At 36.2% G+C, this 17,111-nt stretch overlaps 1 protein-coding gene and 1 non-coding gene across 2 annotated transcripts; both read right to left on the bottom strand.

Moving 5' to 3' along the window:
- Positions 1 to 393: 393 nt before the first annotated feature.
- On the bottom strand, positions 394 to 11,103 carry LOC133788849 (uncharacterized). Its single transcript, XM_062226468.1, has 9 exons — positions 10,880 to 11,103; positions 9,960 to 10,050; positions 9,799 to 9,859; positions 7,550 to 7,627; positions 6,960 to 7,033; positions 6,162 to 6,275; positions 5,965 to 6,072; positions 833 to 871; positions 394 to 704 (listed from the first exon to the last, which is right to left on the bottom strand). Exons 1-9 carry the CDS (start codon positions 10,966 to 10,968, stop codon positions 618 to 620), a joined length of 741 nt encoding a protein of 246 aa, XP_062082452.1. The 5' UTR covers positions 10,969 to 11,103; the 3' UTR covers positions 394 to 617.
- Positions 11,104 to 14,766: 3,663 nt separating this feature from the next.
- On the bottom strand, positions 14,767 to 14,873 carry LOC133793125 (small nucleolar RNA R71). The gene has a single exon (XR_009874585.1). It is a non-coding gene; the product is annotated as a small nucleolar RNA R71 (small nucleolar RNA).
- Positions 14,874 to 17,111: the final 2,238 nt, after the last annotated feature.

The raw sequence follows: 17,111 nt of genomic DNA, 5'->3' as shown, positions 1-17,111 counted from the left end.
TAACTATATACTATTCGCGAGGGAGTCAAACTTGGGATTGAAGATGGTTATTTCAGGTTCCTGTTAGAGTCTGATTGCCGCAATACAGTGAATATATGCTTACTAAAAATCTGGTTTGCTGTAGCGACTTAGGCTAATATGCCAAGAAGTGCTAATATGCTCTCCCATTTAATAGCCAATAAAGGTTTGTATTGTAAAGCTAATGCTTTTGTGGAATGGGGATCTTCCCGTAGTTGCTAGTAATGTATCTTCCTTTGTTTTGAATTGTGTTGTTGAATGAAGATCTTTCCTTTCAAAAATAAACAAATAAATAAGCCCTATATTGGTTACGAAACAAAGTATAACTAAATTGTTATATCCCCTTTTATCTTTGCGTTAATTTAACATACAAAATGAAGAAGGTATAGACATTTTAGTAATTAAATCTAAATTTGTTGACATGGGGTTTGGTTTTAATGAGCTACACGGAGACATCCATCTTATCATGTCTCACTCAAACACAAATAAAATATGTTAAAAAAACAAGTTTAAGACGGTCAGGTACAGATTTCTCTCTACATCTACACCTGACACCTTTCTTTCTTGATTCACCAAACCAATCACACGACCAATTAACCTTAACCTTTCTTTACTGGCCTTTGGACATACGATTTGTTAGGGTCTTCTGTCTTGAGCTTCGGAGGTCGAATTTCTCCTTTCTTGCCCTGAAGGTACATTATATTATTAACATTCAAATTAAATTAAAAGAATTTAGATTTTAATTCCACATTTTCTTCACAATCAACAACAAAATGGTGCTCGTAAAAAAGGAAAGCTAAATGTAAAATGGAACCTTTTTTCCTGTTTTCATGAAGTCTCTCCAGCTTGAAACCTGATGGTAGTGGAAAAGAAGATAACATAATGAGGGAACTACATACTTAGCACAAAGTCAAGATATAGTTTCTGAAGAGTACTTATAAACAACGATGTGTCTATAGACTCTATATATCATGCAATGAGGAAGGAGAAAAGAAAAGAAATTAATAGTTGAATTGGACACTCAGTTGGAATTAGTGGTAGGAAGATCACAAAATAACAGATGAAAAGATGCACACAAAATAAGATAATTTTATTTTTTTTAAAAGAGAGGAAGACCACATGTACATGAGTGGTCTACTCTCACAATTTATTAAGAGCCTTACTTTTGGCGGAGGAATACCATGATTACAATAACAAAACTAAACAAAAGAGAAAGACCACAAGCAAGAACAGCCTTACTGAGCAAAGACACAACAAAACATTACAGAATTAAGTTCCAGTCTTGCTGAGCCAAGACACAACAAAACATTACAGAATCAAGTTCCAGTCTCTAAGGAAGCAAGAGAAAGGAACCTCTTTGAAACCCTTAACTTCGTTTAACCACGGAGCAACCCAAAGCCTGATCTATTCCACAACCCATCTGTATCACTACTCTGATCCTCAAAAATCCTTCTATTCCTCTCCAACCAAACACCCCACCAAACTGCGGCCACCGCAGTTGTCCACAGAATTTGACCTTCCTTATTTCTACTGACGTAAAATAACAGTAGTTCTGTGCAAGATTGAGATATTGCCCAACTCAGCCTAAACTCATCAAAGAGTCTGTACCACAATTTTAAAACAAACTCACAATGAAGGAAAAGGTGGCTGACATTTTCACTAGCCTTCCAACACAACATACACCAGCCCGGAGAGATGGACATAAACGATTTCCTTTTTTGAAGCACTTCATGCACATTAAGTCTCCCCCACATCAATAACCATAAAAACATTCTGACTTTTGGTGGGGCATGAACCTTCCAAAGAATTTTCAACCAACAAAGTGAAGAAAAAGCATCATCATCTCTAAGGGCATTAAAGGCCGATCTACAAGAAAACATCCCTGAGGAATCCTCTTTCCAAATCCTGCAATCCTCAAGCACTTGACAGAGGCGGCATGTGTCCAGAATATCTAAGAGATTAACCAAATCTGTTAGTTCTCTATCTCTAAGATTCCTGCGAAAATGAAGATTCCAATTCACTGGATTTGAGTATTCTGCCACAAAATGGGATATACAATGCTCCCTTTTTTCACATAATCTAGCTAGCCCAGGAAATGTCTCACTTAAAGGCTGCTCAACAACCCAACTATCCTCCCAAAACTGAATCCTACTACCACTACCTGACTTGAAAAAAACAAGTTGCAAAAAGTCCCTCATACAAGAGGCCTATACCCTTCCACGGACTTCTATGAGTCCGTCTAGAGTTCTTATTAGTATACCACCCATTGCAATGCATCCCATACTTACTTTTGAACACCCTACACCAAAGAGAACCTTGCTCTAGGGGAAATCTCCACAGCCATTTCATCAAAAGAGACTGATTCCTCAACCACAAATTACCAATAACCAAACCACCCTTGTTTTTCGAGCGGCAAACTACTTCCCAAGAAATTAAATGATCTCCCTTCCCCAACTCTCCTCCCTCCCAGAGAAAACTCCTCATAGTTCTCTCCAAAATCTGTCACATGGTAGGGCATTCTAAACAAAGACAAGTAGTAAATTGGCAAGGACGTTAACACAGAATTAATTAACGTTAGCCTTCCCCCTCTAGACAAGTAAGCATTCTTCCATCCCTCCAGATGCTTAGATACCTTTCTAATCATAGATTCCCAACAACTAATCTTTCTTGGGTTATCTCCAACCGGCAATCCCAAATAAGTCAGCGGCCAATCTCCTACAACACACCCCAAAGAAACAGCTTCAGAATGCAGCCAGTCCTTCTCCACATTAATACCCAGTAAGTTGCTTTTATTAAGATTAATTTTGAGGCCCGAATATACGGCAAAGGCCTTCAAAATCTGAATGAGCCTATTCAGAAATTGAGTATTCGCTTCAACAAAAAACAAAGTATCATTTGCGAACTGCAAATGTGTGACTTCTACTTTATCCTTTCCTACCACAAAACCATGTAACAGATCTGCGCTTCTAACTTTGCTCACCAATCTCCCCAAGACATCCACCACTAAAGTAAAAAGAAAGGGAGATAGAGGGTCGTCTTGTCTCAACCCCCTTGACCCTAAAATCTTGCCTCTCAGTTTACCATTGATAAAAAATAGAGAAAGACACCGATTTAAGACATCCCATAATCCACTTCCTCTATTTTCTGCCAAAATTTTTCTTTTCAAGAACAAAATCTAAAATCTTCCATTCAACAAAATCGTAGGCCTATTCAAAATCCACTTTGAAAATCACTCCCTTCTTTCCCATGCATCTGTACTCATCTACTACTTCGTTAGCTACCAATGCAACGTCCATGATTTGGCAACCAACCACGAAAGCACTTTGAGTTTTGAAGATCATCTTTGGTAGCACCTCTCTCAACCTCATGGACAGTACTTTAGAAATTACTTTGCACAAACTTGTGACCATGCTAATTGGCCTAAAGTCTTTAACCTTACACGAATTTATCTTCTTCGGAATGAGGCATATGTAAGTTTTGTTGGTGCCTTTATTGATCACTCCATTTTCTTCAAATTCACGTAAAACTTTTATCAAATCCTCTTTAATCACCTCCTAATTTTCCTTATAGACATCCACGTGAAACCATTGGGCCCAGAGGCTTTGTCACTGTCGCATTGAAAAACAGCTTGTTCAATCTCTTCCCCTCCAAAACAGCTTGTTTAATCTCTTCCTCCCCAAAAGGTCTCTCCAACCATTCAAAAATAACTTGGGGTAAGCCGCCCCAATGAAGCCCCCTCAAAACCCACAAAAGACTGTTGGACAGACTTGTATAACTCTTCATAATACCTAACCACTTGCCTTTCGATTCCAGCATCTTCTTCCACAATTGAGCCATCGTCACACTCAATCATAGAAATGTAATTTTTTGCCTTTCTCGCATTCATCAAATTATGAAACACGAAGTATTGCCATCGCCATCTTTAGCCCATTGAAACTTTGACCTTATCCTAAGAGCCTTTTCCTCCTAAAAAATAAGTTGCACCCAATCTCCTTTTAACCTCTCCCTCTCCTCTCCAAGGACCTGATTCCACCCTCTCCCATGCTTTCCTTATCCAACTCCTGAATTCTACGCTCAATTGCTTGTTTAGTAGCTGCTTGCCTTCCTATTTCATCAAAGCTCCATTGCTTAACCCTATTTTTAACAGAATCTAGCCTCCTCGTGAATTTGTAGCCTTCCCAACCATTAACATCGGTTTCTGTCCACTATTTTTTAAATCTTTTGTGACTCAGAGGGGAAGGACCCCACTTAGGAGGGAGAGTATCAATCAAAATAGGGCAATGATCAGAGATAGCTCGAACTTCCATAAATTGACGAACAAAAGGGAACCGACCTCCCCACCAAGGACTAATCAAAAATGTCTAATCTGCTACATATAGGAAGCTCTCTGAAATTAGACCAAGTAAATTGGCCATTGTTCAACCTCAAGTCTTGTAAAGCAAGCTCCCTAATTAACTCATCAAACAATCCCACACTTCTAGTTGTAGTGTTGTTGTTAAATTTCTCATGAGTATTCCTGACGACATTAAAATCACCTCCCACCAGCCATTTATCCTCACACAAGCTGGTCAAACCAGCCAACTCATCCCAAAAGCGATCTCGTTCATGAGTGCTACTAGGACCGTATACCCCAGAAAACCACCAACTATCTTCATTGTCTTCCTCAATTTTGATGGAAATTGAGTAATCCCCAACCATTGACTCAGTCACTTTAATCCTCCTGGAATCCCAAATCACCACAATACCTCCAGATCTTCCCAAGGAAGAAAGACTCACCCATTGTTTAAATCTAGATTTCCACACACTACCAACAAAACTTCTACTTCTTGCAATACAACAATATCTGGACTAATTTTACACACCACCTCTTTAATAACGCTCCTCTTAGAAGAACTAACGCTTCCTCTAATATTCCACAACATTACCTTCATTTATTTACCACTTTCTTCCCCCTCTTTCCTATTCTAATCATAGTTAACGTTAAAGGCTAGATTTTTTAACTCCCTACTTCCCCTCTTTTTCTTTCCCCGGTCCCAGGTCTTCCATTAACTTGAAGTCCCATATCTGCAAATTAACTTGATTATTCTCCTCCCAGACTTCGTCCTCCGTGGTATGAATACTACCCTGGCCCTCCTCTACCATGCTTAGCTCAGTATCCATGTTTAATAATAGGCTGACTCCATCGAGATAGTGCTCAAAATCCCTTTCCATAATAGAAACTTCATTCATACCCCTCTTGATCTGAACCGCTACTTTCTGAACTCAAACAATGAAATTCCTCTTCCACCGTCTCTTCAAAAGTTGAATGATTTTCAAGGTTATCCCTCCACTCCGCTCAATCTTAATGCACCTCTCATAATACTTATCTTTCCAAAAGTTTTCCTACTTTATTTCTAGAATAAAGCTTCAGCTTCTTTTGGTCATCATCGTCGCTGTCTACCTCTGTAATTCTCAGAGTTCGGCCACTTTTGGGTATTTTTCTTGATCTGTTTGTAATTGGACCACTTGCTTATTTTTTGTTTGTATAAATCGTTCTTTCCTTTCGGTTTAATATTCTTCAATAATTTAGTATCATTGGTGAGACACATTCGTAATTTCGTATCAATCTTTTGTAATAACTTAGTATTTAGTATTTACAATAATAACTCACTCCACTAGTTCTTTCTTATTACTCAATCCAATTCTAACCTTTCGTATCAATCATTGGACAACTTTCATTTATGTTTTTTCTGCCAGACAAATAGTGCCAAGAAACTAGAGCAGGCACACAGTATTATCATTTTGCAAGATACATATATTAATGGGAGGGAGTGAGAGAGACATCGTGTTAAGATGTTTAAAGACACTAGCGTACATTCATCACAAGTTTCAGAAATATATATAAATATAATAATTGCATTAGGAATCTGAAAGCAGAAAATATATTGTTGAGATTAAGAAGCAAACCCTTTTCTCTCTTGTTCCTTCCCACTGCTCCTCATGCTCACGCTTTCTTTTCCACATCTCTTTGGTTTCTTCTTCATCTTTTTTCAACCTACCTTCCTCTTCAGATATCTACATGTAAATGGACAGAAATCAGTCGGGAAAACCTAAATGCTTAGACAATAACCAAAATAGTAAAAATAGCAAAGGCTTCAACATACCCGCATCTGCATTTTTCTTCTCCGCCATTCTTGTTCAGTTAATAATTCTCTAACCTTTAACTTCAGTTCTTGTTTGAACTCTTCTGACTGTTCGTACTGTTGGTCGTATTTCCCCTGAATCATGTCAAAAGACATGTAAGTAGTTCTCTTCCCAAACTTATGACTAAGTAATGGTGATACCAAAAATGAACAAAAGTGAAGAAAGAAAATAGAGAATGGAAAACAGAGAAAAGGAAAAGCATACGAAACCAATAACGAGTATAAAATCATTTAAATAAAGAATATAACAAAGGAAGCAAGAGGACAACAGTCTGAGAATGAAGATTATCTTTCACCGTGAGATAAGTATCAGGCTTCTACATGGATCTCTACTTGTAAAAGTTTGGAGGTACTTTGTTGTCAATTTTTATTGAATTAAGAAGTTTTGATCAGTGAATCCTAATTATTACAATTGTTGGGAGGGTGGGTTAAAAAAGAAAATCATTGATGCAAAATTGGTACAAAAGCCACATTTGACCCCATATCTAGAGGCATGAAACCCAAATAGAGTTATCATATTTTTGTTTTACAAGAAACATAATGATTTTATTAAATATATTGTAACAATATAGAGAAGTAGACAGGAAATCCCCAAACCAGAAGATCAAAACCTATTTGACCATAAACTAGGCTGTATGGGGCCTCTTAATTTTACAATCAAAATTTTAATACAAGTAAATTTGTTGCACTAAATAGCTCAAGATGAAAAATATCTTTAAAGTAATGTATAAACACAGATGAAAGCGTAACTGAATATACCTCTTCTACAAATGACTTGATTTTAGAAGCAGTATCTTTCCTCAGATGTTTTTTCCTCTTTGCTCTAAGTTCTTCTGAAACTCACATAACATACAAAATAAGGTCCTTTCTACACATATTATAACGACAAGGCAACAATAACAAGAGTAGACACAAAGCCCGACCTTCCAGGTTAATCATTACCAGAATTACATCTGGCCATCCAGGAGTTATATGGGATATGATTAAGCATTGGGTGGCTGTAAGGATCTTCAGTAATAACGACTTAAGGATTTATCTTTTTATGCGCTCATATGTGATTGCCAGTTGTGGCAGTAATTTGCAATACTCTTATGTTTTATATGTGTCGTCTTTTGTTTCATAGACTGGTTTAGAAATCAGTATCCTTTCACTCTAGGTTGCAATCTAAATGATATCTCATAACTTTTTTAATGCAACTTTTAGATCCAGTAGAAAAATAATTACATCTGGCCATCCTAAGAATAACATCTGTAATTTTTATAATCTTTGACAAAATCATTACCCCTTTAACATATTAAAAATTCCAATCAAACTTCTGATTTACATCTGTAAAATGTAACCATACTGACCTTTTGCTGCATTAATCTGACTAACAAGATAATCTCTTTCTTGTTGATCAAGTAATAATTGTTGAGCTTTTGCTAATGCTGCAAGAAACCAACAACAATCTCTCAGTATCCATTAAAAGAAAAACTGATGTTTATTAATTTGTTAATCAACGCAGCTCTTCTGAAATTCAACATAACCACACTTTCAGAAACTAGCATTCAGTTTATACAGATAAAAACCTTAAATGTAATGTCAATATACACACGAAAGCTAATAGAAATAAGCAGTAATAATGCAATGGCAGTTCTACAACACAATCTATTATCTTCCTGAAACTTAAAGGGAAACAACAATACATCTAGTACATGACCAAAATCAAATACATTTAGCAGTGTCGTGGATTGGTGTTTCAGGGCATTGACTGGAGAAAGATACCTTTTTTTTAGGTTCTAACATTGAGAGGCCTTTTGAGGTAGAGGAAATTAAGCAAGCAGTTTTTGGTTGTTCTGGAGACAGCGCCTGGTCCAAATGGGTTCTCGTTGGCTGTGTTCCATTCTAATTGGGACGTTATTAAGGATGATTTAGTGGAAGTATCTCAGGGGTTTCATGCAGATGGAGTCATCCCAGTTGCATCTAATGAGACTTTTATCTGTCTTATTCCTAATAAGCTTAATAGTTGTCAAGGTTGTAGACTTTAGGCCAATTAGTCTTGTCATTAGTTTGTATAAGATCATTTCGAAGGTCTTGGCAAACAAATTGAGGGGGTGCTTGCGAAGACTATATCAGAAACACAAAGAGCTTTAGTAGAAAGAAGACAGATTTTAGATACTGTGCTTGTGGCCAATGAAGCAGTGGAAGATTATTTAAGTAAAGAGAAGAGCAGGTGGGGGTGGGTGTTCAAAATTGATTTTGAGAAAGTTTATGATTGTGTGGACTGAGATTTTTTGGATTTTGTTCTGGAGCATAAAGGGTTTGGTCCTTTATGGAGAAAGTGGATGGAGGAGTGTCTTTCTTCTGTGTCATTCTCGATGTTTGTTAATGGTAGGCCTAGGAGTAGATTTGGAGCCTCTCGCGGGCTCCGGAAAGGTATTCCTTTATCTCCTTTTTTGTTTATTCTAGTGGCAGATGTGCTTGGTGGCTTAGGGGACAAAGCAAAGGCTTTGTCTTAATTCAGAGGTTTTTCGATGGGGAATGATAAGGTAAAAGTGAGCCATTTTCAATTTACTAATGACACTGTATTTTTTGTTAATGATGAGGACTCCCTCCAAGTCCTACTTGGTATTCTTAAGGCTTTTTCTGTCATTTCTGGTTTGAAGATTAATTTGCATAAGTGTCAACTGTTGGGGCTTAATGTGGTGCAGGAGGTTGTGAACTCTCGCGCCTCGGTGATTGGTTGTAAGGTAGGAAAGTGGCCTATGAAATATTTAGGCCTTCCGTTGGGAGATAATCCGAGGTTTAAGAATTTTTTGGAGCCAGTTTTGGCTAAGTACGCCAAAAGGTTGGTTGGGTGGAAGTGTACTTTTCTTTCCAGAGGGGGGCAGCTTACTTTGATTCAATCAGTGCTTTCATCACTTCCAGTGTATTACTTGTCACTTTTTAAAGCTCCTAAAAGTGTTATAAAGGATTTGGAAAGGATGATACGTGATTTAGAAGGGAGGAATAAAGCTTTCCTTTTGAAGTGGCTGTGGAGATTCCCATTGGAGCGTAATTATCTAAGGAACATGGTGGTTTTAAGTCGTTATCGGCGGGCTGAAAATCTTTGGGGTACAAAAGTGGTGGAGAGATTTTCTGCGAGGGGTTTGTGGAAGGATATTTCTTCCCTTTATGGTGAGTATTTGGGGTTGGTTCATTTTAAAGTGGGTCGAGGTGATTCAGTGAGGATTTGGGAGGATGTTTGGATTGAAGGGCAAGCCTTAAAGGACCAATTTTCAGATTTAGCAGTTATTTCCCAATCTAAAAACGCTTCGATAGCTGAGCTGGGTGTTGTTGGGAAGGCGAGAGCAGGTATGGAATGGGATTTGCATCTCAGAAGATCTCTTTTTGATAGAGAATTTCCTTCTTTCATTGAACTATTAAAGATCCTAGAGTTTGTTAATTTGCCAGCGATTCAAGATGATAGAAGGGTCTAAGACAAAGGCCTCTATCTCTTTTTTCAAAAAAATAAAAATAAACCGCACAAAGACTACAAGCAAATCGAAAATAAAATATATTCCCCTCCCTTAGCAAGAAAAAAAAAAAAGAAAAAACCATGAATGGTAGAACTACGCACCTCCAAATGCTTCCTTGGCCTGAGGATGCTTGCATTTGTCAGGGTGAACTAGCAGTGATAGCTGCAAATGTTTCAGTAGAATTGTCAATAACTGACAAAATTATAAGCAAACAATTATCAACATAAAATCCACTATGGTTCAAACTGAGTGACGAAAATACCTTACGATACTGCTTTTTCACATCTTCTGGGGTTGAATCAAATGATAAGTTTAGATACTCAAAAGGATTTAACTTGAAGCATGAGAGGATCCTACAATTTATTATTTGTTTAAAATAATAGTTATTCAACCATATAGAATAGGAGCAAAATAACATTAAAGTGAAAACCACAAAATTACAATCCAAACACCCAGAAACATAGCTAATCAGCTTACAAGATCCTTTACATATCAATGAAACAGCCACCTGATGTGGCTCTTCAAGAACAATAAACCTAATAGACACCAAACAATCTCTATTGATGAACACGGTGGTTAATTTACAACCACTCCTTCATGCTCCCTCCCCAGTGCCCAACCCAAACCACCTCCTCCCACCCCTAAAAAAAAAATAAGAAAACAGAAGTCTAAGCAAAGGCCTTCTAAACGCCTTGCTTAATTTAGATACTAGGAAACCCATCATTTTCCCTTTATAATACCATTATCAATTACTACTAATTTTTAGCAGTAAATCCAAATAAATGTCAACAATACAATCTCCAAGCTTAAAACAAAATTTGTCACTGCAATCAGATGCTGTCTAATATATTCTTCAAAATCCATCTTTTGTATCAGAGGGAAAATAGGTAACAACTATGGAAATCAAGCACAACCTAGTTCAATCTTGGTAATAGCTGTACAGGGTCCTAAATTCCTAAATTTATAGATTAGCGAACCTATCGAATTCTGCTCCATAAGATTATCAACAAATTCAACAAGAGTCTGCTTCTTTATGGAAACTCCTTATCGGAACCCTAGTAGGCCAAATAGCAGAACGCAAAACATAAGTGAAAATTATCTCTATACTTATATACATATTACATGTTTCTATACGTAAATAATAATATAAAAAGAGAAAATTGAAGAGAGGGAGAGAGATACCTGAGGACTTCGTTATCTCTCTCGACTTCACTGACTTCAGCGAAGAAATTCTTGAGAAGCAAATCATCTTCGCTGGCTGACTCACCCATCGTTGGTCTCTGAGCTTTTCTCCTTCTGTTCAGATTGAGACGCGGTGCTCGTTCCAGAACCTGTGTATTATCGAATCGTCGTTTGATATTGACAAGGATGAAGAGCGAGTCAGTTAGACAACTCGCCCGAATTGTACGTTATATTTTATTGGGAAATTTGCATTAAAATACCCAAACTAATTTTTTTTTTGCAAAAATACCTAACCGTTAACTTTTCTAGCATTCCGTTAATAGGCATAGTTAAAGTTTAGTTTTGACATATAAATAGCACTCTAAGATTACTCCACATATAAATTAAATAAATCAAATAAATCATTTTAAAACCATCTGAAAAGATTTAAAAATATAACTAAGGTAATTATATTATATTATTATTAAAACATTTAAAATAAAAAAACTGAAAAAGTAAAAGAAAAAGAAAACGATTATCAGAGAGAGGGAGAGAAGACGAAGAACAGAGAGGGAGAGAAGACGAAGAACAGAGAGGGAGTTCTGATGGGTTTTCATGTTGAATTATTGGCACTGGCAGTTCATTACATTTGGGTTTAATGATTTTATGGTGACTGAAACTTCATTATTGGCAGGCATAACAAAATGGTATTTCGTTTTGGAGATTGGTCTTTGTGTTTAGCAATATTAGTACTAGTATTGAGCAGCATATCAAGTTCAAATTCTCTGAGGATCAAAAAACAAATTAAGGCCAAATCCGTTGTATTTCTATCCCCTGAGTTTGAGTTGGGACCAGGATCAGTGGTCAATAGATTTTACTATGACATTGACTTTCCAAGAGGTCATATTGCTGTGAAGAGTTTTAATGCAGAAGTTGTTGATGAAGCAGGGAACCCTATCCCTCTTCATGAAACTTATCTTCACCATTGGGTTGTTTTCATATACTATTCCCCACAATTTTAGGGAGAAGTTACATAAAAATCTACATTCTGGTTTGAAATAATTTGAATTACAAATTAATCAGTTTGACTATATTAATATTTAAACCAACTCCTTAAAAATAGGCCTTATTCGCTCAGACTTTGCTTCCTGACATCTTGGAGCTAGTACGTATCATCTTCAAGTTGGTACCTAATTTATACGAGCTAGCAGTCAATTATCTTTCAAGCTGGCTCTCTCATGGCGGTTGGACCTTTTGAGCTAATCTTCCATTTCGAGTAGAAATGGTTTAGTACTATATATTAGCAATATTGTTATTTTCTGAGAATACATTTTGAGATAAAATTGTTCATCTCGAAATTAGGGTATAATATTTGCCCCCTCAAAAGTATATGCTCGATCTTTGAGATATAAACTTTTGAACTTCTTTCATCGGGAAACGTGCTCACCTATCACACTCGAGTGTGTACGCGTGTCAGCTTGCAAGTGGGAAATCCCAATACTCGAGTACTATCACATTGCCCATGTCCTTACACTTGCCTTTTTTTCTACCATTTTAAGATCAACTTTGAACTATAGGATTAAGACAGCAAACTTAATCCTGCTGTTATAAATCTAGAGCCAACTTATCCCTCAAAATATCCACTCTTTCACAAAGAATTCCCAAGAACTTCCCTTTACAGCTTACTTCATTCATCACTCCAATTTCATCATCAACTTCCTTCGTGTAAGTGCTTATTTATTTTTTCCTCTTTGTTTTTGTCAAACATTTGTTATCTACTACTGCGTTGTTTTTTTTTCTCTCATATGAATGCACTAGTGATAAGTTCATTTTAGGGTCATTTTAGAAGGTGTGTTTTGTGGTAATATTGAGTGTTTATGTGTATTTTGTGCAAGATTACGCTTTTGTTTGTCTTTGTTATAGATTGGTGTGATGAATCACGAGAAGAATGCAAAAAGAAGCTAAAATGGTGGGAAAACGAGGCTTTTGGCGGTTATTGGACTAAAAATGATACCAAGGATGCTTAAAGGATAGGTTTTGATGAAGAGATGAGCTGAACGATCAAATCTGAGAAAAAAATTTAATTCAAGTCGCAACTTGGACTTATGAGTCATGACTTGAGGTGAAGTCAAAGGCGCATATGTTTGTTGGAAAGAGTTAGTGGCGGCTTGGGCTTACAAGTCGCGACTCAAGAGGGAAACAGAGGCTTAGCTAAGGGGAAATGCAAACACGGGCTGCGACTTGAGAATCTTAAGTCGCGACGCCTGAAGCCATTAAACGAAAATAAAAGGCCTTAAAATAGACATGGGTCGCGACTCAGAAAAGGCCAAGTCGCGGCCCGCACAAGGAAAAACTCAGAAGCTTTTAATTTTTTACTATAAATTCGTGTTTAGGGTTCTACTAAGTCATTAGGTCAGTTTTTAAAATATTTTTTAGAGACTAATTGTGGTTCTTAGGCTATAAATTCTGCAGTTTTATATTTTTATTGCTTCTTCAAGTTTATGAATCTTATGTTTTTGAATAATTATTTTGTTGATTTAGTCATGTCTGATATGAACTAAATAATTTTTATCTAGGGTTTAATGTAGTGTAGTCACTTGGAATTCTATCTAATTGAATTATGATTTTCTTTTGATTTTTCTTATTTATTCTAATCTATATAATGTGTGTTTAATTCTAGTAAATACTTGATCACTATTTGCTTGATTTAATGATTTTGATTCAAAATTCGAAAGATGAGAATTGAATATGCTATCATTATATAGACATAGGTTGCATATTGGACGAAAGTACATGTATGACTTGTGTAGTAATTAGGTTTCCATGCTTAATGTCTTCTATATGTTTAAGTTTATCACAAAGATGTAGAAAACTTGCATATAGGCTGAGATCTTATATCTTGAAAAAGAATAGGAATCGATTTATGTTAACCTGCTCTTAGAATAGAAAGAAAGAAATCTATAATTGATTAATACAATTAGTAGAATGAAAAGTTGATGAAATTAACACCCTATGTCTTTTTCATAGTGATTTAAATCTTTTATTTAGTTGTTTTTATAAGTTATTTTTAAATTTAAAATTAAATTTAAAAATCAAATTCTCAGTTGCCAAATAAAAATTTAAAGAACAATTAGTGGTACTTGGAAGATAGTCTTCGAGGGAACGATACTTTACTTATCATATATTACTTGAATCGATTGCGTGTACTTGCGTATATACATATTTTCATGATCAAGTTTTTGGCAACGTTGAATTTCCAATATCTTAGTTAATTGTTATTTGTTCTAATTTTGTATTTTTATATTTTTTTTATTTATTTTTATTGTTTAATATTTATTTGGGTCAAGGTTATATTGTGTTTTAGGAATTGTTGGTATATGCGAGGAACTAGACAAAATGAAATCATACCAATAGATCTTGAAATTGAGAAAACGTGTAGAAAGAATCACAAGATAAAGAAAAGGCTGGACTTTACCATGGTTGAGAACACAAATAACGTTGTCAACAATAATGCAAATATGGGTAATGCAGTTGAAGCTGATCCACCATTAAGGAATTATGTACTCACTACTGTTACGGGGATACATTCAAGCATACATCCTCCAACTATTGAGGCTAATAATTTTGAGATCAAACCCTCAATTATTCAGATGGTGCAAAATTATGTACAATTTGGGGGATTACCAAATGAGGATCCAAATCTACATATCACAAACGTTTTGGAGTTTTGTGTGACATTTAAAATGAATGGGGTGAGTAATGATACTGTACGATTGAGACTATTCCCATTTTCACTAAGGGACAAAGCTAAGAGTTGGTTAAATTATTTACAGGCCAATTCTATACTTACTTGGGAAGATTTGGCTCAGAAGTTTCTTGGTAAATATTTTTCTCCTACTAAGTCAGCCAGAATTAGAGGAGAGATTAATAACTTCCATCAAATGGATGGGGAGTCTTTGTATGATGCATGTGAACGATTTAAGGAATTGCAAAGGAGATGCCCACATCATTGAATAGAGAAGTGGCTGTTAGTTCATACTTTTTACAATGGTTTGGGAGGAAATACAAGAACGATAATAGATGCAGCATCAGGAGGGGCGTTTATGAGAAAAAGTGCGAATGAAGCATACGAGCTGTTGGAAGAGATGGATATGAATAATTATAATTGGCCTACTGAGCGAGATAATAAGAAAGTAGCGAGAGTCTTAGAAGTTGATCCAATAGCGCTATTGACTGCTCAAGTAGCGTCTCTAACCAAACAACCGTAGCAAACTAATCTCACCACACAAGCAATGAAAGTACAAAATGTCATGAGTTGTGAGATTTGTGGAGGATCTCATTCTTATGAACAATGCCCGAGCACAGCTAGTTGCTCAACAGATGTAAACAATATGCCCTTGGAACAAGCACAGGTTATAGGTAGTTTTTCAAGACCTACACCCAATACTTACTCAAATTCCTATACACCTGCCTGGAAAAATCATCCTAATCTGTCTTGGAAAAATAATTGAGGGTTACAACCACAATATCCACAGTACCCACCTCAACAACCAACTTATGGATTACATGCTAGACCATATTATGATCTAAACCCACATCCATCTCATCCACCACCTACTCAAATGAACCCACCAACAATTCAGCCAGACCAATTAAATCAATTCATGACAGAGACAAGGTCTTCTATCAGAAGTTTGGAGACACAAATAGGTCAATTGGATCAAATGTTCTCTAGTAGACAACAAGGAAATTTTCCTAGTTCCACAGAGGTAAATCCTAAAGAACAATGTCAAGCGGTCACTTTGAGGAGTGGGACTAAGTACGATGGACCTACAGTGGAAGAGAAAAGGAAGAATATAGAGAAACAACAAGTTACTAGTCTAATTCAAGAGGAGGTTACTAAAGACCTTCCAAAACCAGAAAAACCAAAATATTCTGAGCCTACACCAAAAATTCCATATCCTCAACGGTTCGAAAGGCTAATCTTGACAAGCAATTCTCCAAATTCCTTGAAGTATTTAAGAAACTTCATATTAACATCCCATTTGTAGAGGCTCTAGAACAAATTCCTAGTTATGTGAAGTTTATGAAGGAGATATTGTCTAATAAAAGAAAAATAGAGGATTATGAAACCGTTGCATTAACTAGTGCAATTATTCAAAAAAAGCTTCCTCAATAGTTAAGAGATCCGGACAGTTTTACTATACCTTTCACTATTGGAAACTTTCATTGTGAGAGAGCTTTATGTGATTTAGGTGCAAGTATAAATTTAATGTCACTTTCTGTATTTAAAAGACTTGGTTTAGGGGAAGCTAGACCGACTACTGTTACTCTTCAATTAGCCTATCGTTCTTTAAGTCGTCCCAGAGGTATTATAGAAGATGTTCTAGTAAAGGTAGATAAGTTCATTTTCCCAGCGGATTTTATTATATTAGATATGGAGGAAGATGAGGATGTGCCTATTATATTAGGACGACCATTTTTAGCCCCTGAGCAAGCGCTAATAGACGTTCAGAAAGGAGAATTAAGGCTTAGGGTACAAGGAGATGAAGTCATTTTTAATGTTTTCAAAGCTTTGAAATATCCTTCAACTAGTGATAGTTGCTTTTGTATTAATGTATTGGAGGAACCAATTAAAGGGGTTGAGTCTATTAAAGATCCACTGGAGTTCAGTCTGATAGAAAGTCTTGGAGAGTGTGCTGGTATTGAAGCCGGTGAGTATGTTAAGTGATTGAATTCATCAGGGCAAATATATAAAAAGAAATATGAGGAATTAGGGCAAGTGCCTGAGAGACATTTTCCATCTATTGAGAAGCCACCAGTTCTTGACTTAAAAACCTTACTTGATCATCTTAAGTATGCTTCTTTAGGTAAGAATGATACTCTCCTAGTTATTATTTCATCTTCTTTATATGAGATTGAAGAAGAGAAACATCTGAGGGTATTAAGGGCTCACAAATTAGCAATTGGATGGACTTTAGCGGATATTAAAGGTATTAGTCCTTCAACAGTAATGCATTGTATATTAACGGAGGAGGATAGTAAGCCTAGTATTGATGCTTAAAGGAGGCTAGATCCTTTCAATGAAAGAAGTGGTAAGGGAAGAAATTCTTAAATGGTTGGACGCTGGAGTAATTTACCCAATATCTGATAGTGCTTGGGTTAGTCCTGTCCAAGCAGTTCCAAAGAAAGGCGATATGCTAGTGGTTAAAAATAATAATAACAAACTTATTCCAACTCGTACGGTGACGGG

Source organism: Humulus lupulus, chromosome 7 (genome assembly GCF_963169125.1).
Source record: "Humulus lupulus chromosome 7, drHumLupu1.1, whole genome shotgun sequence".
NCBI classification, from domain to species: Eukaryota; Viridiplantae; Streptophyta; class Magnoliopsida; order Rosales; family Cannabaceae; genus Humulus; species Humulus lupulus.
Note: the sequence above shows the minus strand (reverse complement) of the source record. Positions and strands in the feature narration are given on the sequence as shown.